The sequence below is a fragment of the Wyeomyia smithii genome, chromosome 2 (genome assembly GCF_029784165.1).
Source record: "Wyeomyia smithii strain HCP4-BCI-WySm-NY-G18 chromosome 2, ASM2978416v1, whole genome shotgun sequence".
Taxonomy (NCBI): domain Eukaryota; kingdom Metazoa; phylum Arthropoda; class Insecta; order Diptera; family Culicidae; genus Wyeomyia; species Wyeomyia smithii.
In genome coordinates this window covers 56,886,565-56,891,610 of record NC_073695.1, presented here as the reverse complement: position 1 = coordinate 56,891,610, position 5,046 = coordinate 56,886,565, and the positions used below count along the sequence as shown (strand labels likewise).

Genomic DNA, 5,046 nt, shown 5'->3' with positions numbered 1-5,046 from the left:
GATCGATCGAACATATGTACATAAAGCTGTCATAAGTTAAAACAGACTGAAATTGGTTGATCGCAACTGTCTCGTGGATTGCCTTATTGTTGGTTTTTAAAGAATCTCGGTATTTTGATGTATTACCGAGATCTCAGCAGTTGAAACATCTGTAACCTATTTAACGATACTCGGTTATAAGTATCTAAGTGTGTAGTTTGCTGTTGCCAAATCATATCATAAACCTGAAAACCAAATTATTCTTATTGCTTCATTTTTGTTATATGTAAGATTATAAAATTTCCAAACTGATGAAATATCACTGTGTTCAGTGTTCACCAATAAAAATTATCCCTCATTCCTTTCTTTGATCTCACGACTTTTTGATATGAGCGTCGAGAATTCTCGTTAACGCAAGATAGCACATCACCAGCGATTATTTTTTACGCTGATTTATCGAATGTTACGAATACACAGTTAGAAACGTCAAAATGCAATAGTGTGGAAGTAGACTTTTGTTTTTATTTTTTTTCGCCAGCTCTTCCTACTTCTGTCGTGTTAGTACACTTTTGTATAAAATACTTAAGCAACTGTTTTGAAATATGTACTAGGTACTGACGACAATTCCATCTCGTTTCTGCTGTTAGTAGTGATTGTGCTGCTCCCGACCAATATTAGAATAATTATTTTATCAAATGTGTTCAATATCGCAAACCTAGAAATAGACTAATATTTGAACTTGTTACGATCTTCCAATCTGATTGATAGCCCACTGATAAACTGCTAATCTGTTCGTGGAGTTTAGTGCTCGACTGGATGGAATGAACTGCAGGAAATCCATCAGTTCAAATCGATTCTGAGGCGCTGAAGGTGTCGCAGCGCACAGCTGAAAACGAACAGCAGAAAAAATTGTACACAACTGACCAGAAATATCACGATATAAATATTATCGTTACGTTCTGGATTAAGTTAGGTAGGTAAACACAATAAGCAAAAATTTCGGAACATACAATTGCTGGTTTTGTAATTTTCTATTATCTTATTATCTTGTGCTTTTTTGACCTCTCTACAAATTTATTTTGTCATGCAAATGAAGAAAGTGTATTGAATATTTATCAGTAAGTGTAAGGCACGATTGGTCTGACGTTCACTTTCTACAGTTCAATTGCCTGTTGTTCAGTTTCTGATTCATAATCCATAAATGTCATAGTGCAATTGTAAACAGAATTTGATTCAAATCAATGACAATTGTTTACAACATATCTGCGCGTAGTTTGTAATGATTGCTTTAGAACTCGTGCCAGCCTGTCTTGCAATATCAAAATCATTATTAACCGCTGATAAGCTATAAATACGTAATTCAACTGGTAGATTTAGTGCCTACGTTTCGTGTGGCTAAGGCTTGAATTTGGTTATGAACTGTTACTTCATACCTGTTATCTTTTAATTTAGATAGACATAAATATCGACATAAAGTTCAAAGTTCAAAATAGTTTTTTTTAACAAGGTGATGATGATTAGAAAACATTTTCGAAATAACCTCTTTAAATAGATTTCGTTGTAGTGTTATTAGAATGATTATAGAATACCTAAAACTTTATTCTTCTCAAGCGACACAATGCAAGTGTTAAGTAAGCTCACTTCCGTCCCGATAACCTGCAAGGAATACGTGCACCCATGGACGGATTCATGCGGTATCGCATCGGCTGAGTTCCTAATAGTTGCTGTACAGGACAGTTTCCGTATATATTCAGCTGTCTATATGGTAGGCTCAAACATCATTTTGTTCGCATTTGCTTAATTATTGTTTTGAAATTTCAGCTCTCTCTGGCGATGCGTGGACGGATTCCTTCTTTGGGTGAGCTAAAACGCACAATCCGAGGTCTCATCCAGTCGACGGCCTTTCTAACCATGTCTGCCTTTAGCTATTCGGTTTTCCTGTGCGCTTTGCGTCGACTGTTTGGTTCGTATAATTTTTACACGGCGTCGTACATTCCGGCCTATCTTGCGGCGTTTTGTTCGATTCTGGTGGAACGACCGTCTAGACGCGGATTACTCTGTCTGTATGTGTCGAATGTTGCCACCGAAACAGGTTGGAATATGTTGAAGGCGCGTGGCCTAGCACGATCTATTCCATACGGGGAGATTCTAATCTTTGGACTATCTACCTCTATTCTACTCTACTATTACCGATTGAATCGACAAAAGGATTACAAGGATTCGATGTTCGACGTGTTTAGATTTGCCTTGGGCGATAGTGAAGTGATGAAGCAGCGTGACGAAATCGGCGACACTAGACGAGAATCCCGCGTTAGGGAACGATCGAGAGGTCACGGTGCGCATTACTACTTTATACAACGTATTGTGCGAGCTTATTTGAATGTGATATCTAAGATCAAGGCGCTCAAACAGCACAACCTGTGCCGGCACAAACACAGCTGCATCTACAACACACTCACTGGCGGTGCGCGAATGTTTTCGATTGGACTCGGCATTCAGGTTATTATGAAGGTACTGTTCCAAGCCCGAAGAATGATCAGACGGCCTGCGCTACTTAAACGAGCTTTCCTGAGTAAAGAGATTCTCAAACTTGGCATGTTTCTAGGGGGATTTACATCACTTTATAAGGTGTCTGTTCGATATTATACTGAGTCAGAATACATTAACAGTTCGAATATTGTCGATTGCAGCTATCGTCCTGCTTATTGCGACACATAACCAACAGCGACAAGGCGGTTTACGCCATTCCTAGTGGACTAATTGCCAGTATTGCATTTGGATATTACGCAGACACCACAATTGCTTTGTATATAATGTGGAAAATGCTACAGGTAGGATCATTCGAAAGTGGTCGAGTTACCTATTTCCATCAAATACGTTTCTAGATGACCTATAACTGGGGTATCGAGAAAGGCTACGTCCCAAAGATTCCGGGATTCACTGTTCTCTTATACTGCGCCAGCACTGCCTTACTCTTCCATGCAGCAACGTTAGAACCGATGTCCTTGCGTCCTAGTTACTGGAAGTTCTTGTACTCAATATCCGGTGGCAGGTGAGTAAATGTATTGACTCCTCTGTTTACCTTCTTAAAATATATGTTTTATTCTAGAATAATGGTTATGGACAGAAATGGCTTCGACGTGTATGGACTAGGTACCAGTGGCCAAATCTTAGAGACCGGTAAACTGTGCAATACTCCACCGGTATTAAAGTTTCAAATTTAACAACTTTCTTCGGAAGTGTATTGTTAAAGTTTAAATCAATGTAGATAGAATATCCGTGGTGTGGGAATTTGTCCGCTAGATTTCAGTCATGGAAGGTAGTCGTTGCTGCAAACGGGGAAAACTAAAAGTTTTAAGCACAAAAGTGATTCTCGAGCGAATTGCATTGCGCTTCAAAGTTATAGATTGAGTTTATAGGTATATGAGTCACAGCAAAATGTGATTTTTTTCTATTTTCAGGGCTTTTTAATAAAATTGTGTACATAAACGAGTCGTAATGGATAGTTTTGTTTGTTTTTGCAGATGCTTTTAATATGTCCGACTCTCCATTTAAATTAGATAATTATGATACAAATGAGTTAATTCGCTCTGTTATTTTTGTAGAAGGTAACCGCCTTAGCCAAAGGTAAGACTATGGGCCCTATTACAGAAGAAGTTTTGACTCGATTCGACCATGTATTTTAAATGAGGGTTGAAATGAGCATTTTTAACCAGTTCTGTAAAACGGTAGATTCATGCAGGGAAACTTCGTAAAGCGGAGAGACGTTGAAGTTGGCTCATCGCAACTACAGTTCTAAGCAAATTATACATCCTCATATAATATAAAAAACATTCTTGGAAATTTAGTTTTAGAGAGTTATCGTGGTATAAGAAGATTCTTCAAGAATCCTAGTATTAACACCCTACCTCTCTATAGCTCGATTTGAACCAGTGATTTAGAAACTTTTCAAGATGATTGAACGCATTCTGGAGAATTTTGAACGGAACTTTGGTTCGCCACATCATACCCGAGATTTTCTTCTATTCTTTAATAAGAATAATCAAAACAATAAACTAAACGGAGACAATCACTTCCAAAAAAGGCGAAGACAGTTCCATCCGCTGGTATGGCCTTGATATTGTATTTTTTCAGCGGTGCGCAAGGAATAACTACCATTTATTATCTTCAATAAGAAAAACGGAAAAAGGAAATGAAAAATTGCTCCCTCACGCACTCTATTCATTAATTGATCAAAGTACACTGGGGTTGCTTTTTCAGCGGGTTGTTTTCGCGTTTTTTTCAAACGGGATATTTTTACAACGCGGATTATTTTTACTCGATTCAGAAGATTATTTGTACGCGGTATTAAATAAGTTTAGTATAAGTATATCTAATCATTCAAATGCGGTACAACCAACCACGTAAAATGCGACTCCAGTGTACTTTGATCAATTGGGTTGTTTAGCTATTCACGGATTCCTGATTTTTATATATCAGCAAGGCCGGCGGTTCATGTGGGTAGTATGGGTAGTGGTACCCACTCGGAAAATATTCATATGGGTACTTACCCACACGGAATTATCAGACAAAACCAAAAAAATGTAATGTTGCAAGCGACAGATTTTTTTATGGATATCGTTGAGCGAAAGGTTATAAATCAACAGATTTATGTACAGTTGTAAAGTTTCTCAGGGAAAAGGATTATTTTTTAATTGTATCATTCACGATAGAGAATTTCATGTATGATAGAGTTCTAAATTTCATTTACGACAGAGTTCTAAAGTTTTGTTTTCACGTAAAAATTTCTCATGCCAATTTTGAGCTCAATCGGACTTCGGGAAGTAGAGCCTCAAAGCGGTCAAAGTTACAGTTTTTTGATCGATGAAAGAAATGTTCTAGCTGGGACTCAGGGTTGATATTTGTTGACACTCTTGAGTGAAAGTGAAAAAAAGCATCCATAAACGTTATTTTTTTACAATCCTTTCAGAGTTCTCCCTTCCCGCTTTTTGCATGGAAGTGAACTGTCAAAACACCTCATTATATTTCATGCGATGAAAGCAAGACAACAAAATCAGTTTATCAGTT

At 37.6% G+C, this 5,046-nt stretch overlaps 1 protein-coding gene across 5 annotated transcripts; it reads left to right on the top strand.

The window, feature by feature from the left end:
* Window positions 1-465: 465 nt before the first annotated feature.
* Window positions 466-3,478, top strand: LOC129723158 (transmembrane protein 135-like). 5 transcript variants are annotated; one of them, XM_055677190.1, is made up of 7 exons: window positions 466-590; window positions 748-952; window positions 1,591-1,744; window positions 1,801-2,607; window positions 2,670-2,810; window positions 2,865-3,031; window positions 3,089-3,478. In XM_055677190.1, exons 3-7 carry the CDS (start codon window positions 1,598-1,600, stop codon window positions 3,201-3,203), a joined length of 1,377 nt encoding a protein of 458 aa, XP_055533165.1. In that variant the 5' UTR covers window positions 466-590; window positions 748-952; window positions 1,591-1,597; the 3' UTR covers window positions 3,204-3,478. The 5 variants fall into 5 exon arrangements, with proteins under 5 accessions (XP_055533165.1, XP_055533166.1, XP_055533167.1 ...); XM_055677191.1 differs by having other exon boundaries at window positions 492-621; XM_055677192.1 differs by lacking the exon at window positions 466-590 and adding an exon at window positions 1,076-1,097 and having other exon boundaries at window positions 597-952.
* The last annotated feature ends 1,568 nt before the right edge of the window (window positions 3,479-5,046 follow it).

What these genes read in the sequence shown, in the direction of transcription:
- LOC129723158 (XM_055677190.1), top strand. Translation starts at nt 1,598, where the DNA reads ATGCAAGTGTTAAGTAAGCTCACTTCCGTCCCGATAACCTGCAAGGAA. An exon ending in TAATGTGGAAAATGCTACAG is followed by an intron (nt 2,811 to 2,864) that starts GTAGGATCATTC and finishes ATACGTTTCTAG; the next exon opens with ATGACCTATAACTGGGGTAT. An exon ending in TACTCAATATCCGGTGGCAG is followed by an intron (nt 3,032 to 3,088) that starts GTGAGTAAATGT and finishes GTTTTATTCTAG; the next exon opens with AATAATGGTTATGGACAGAA.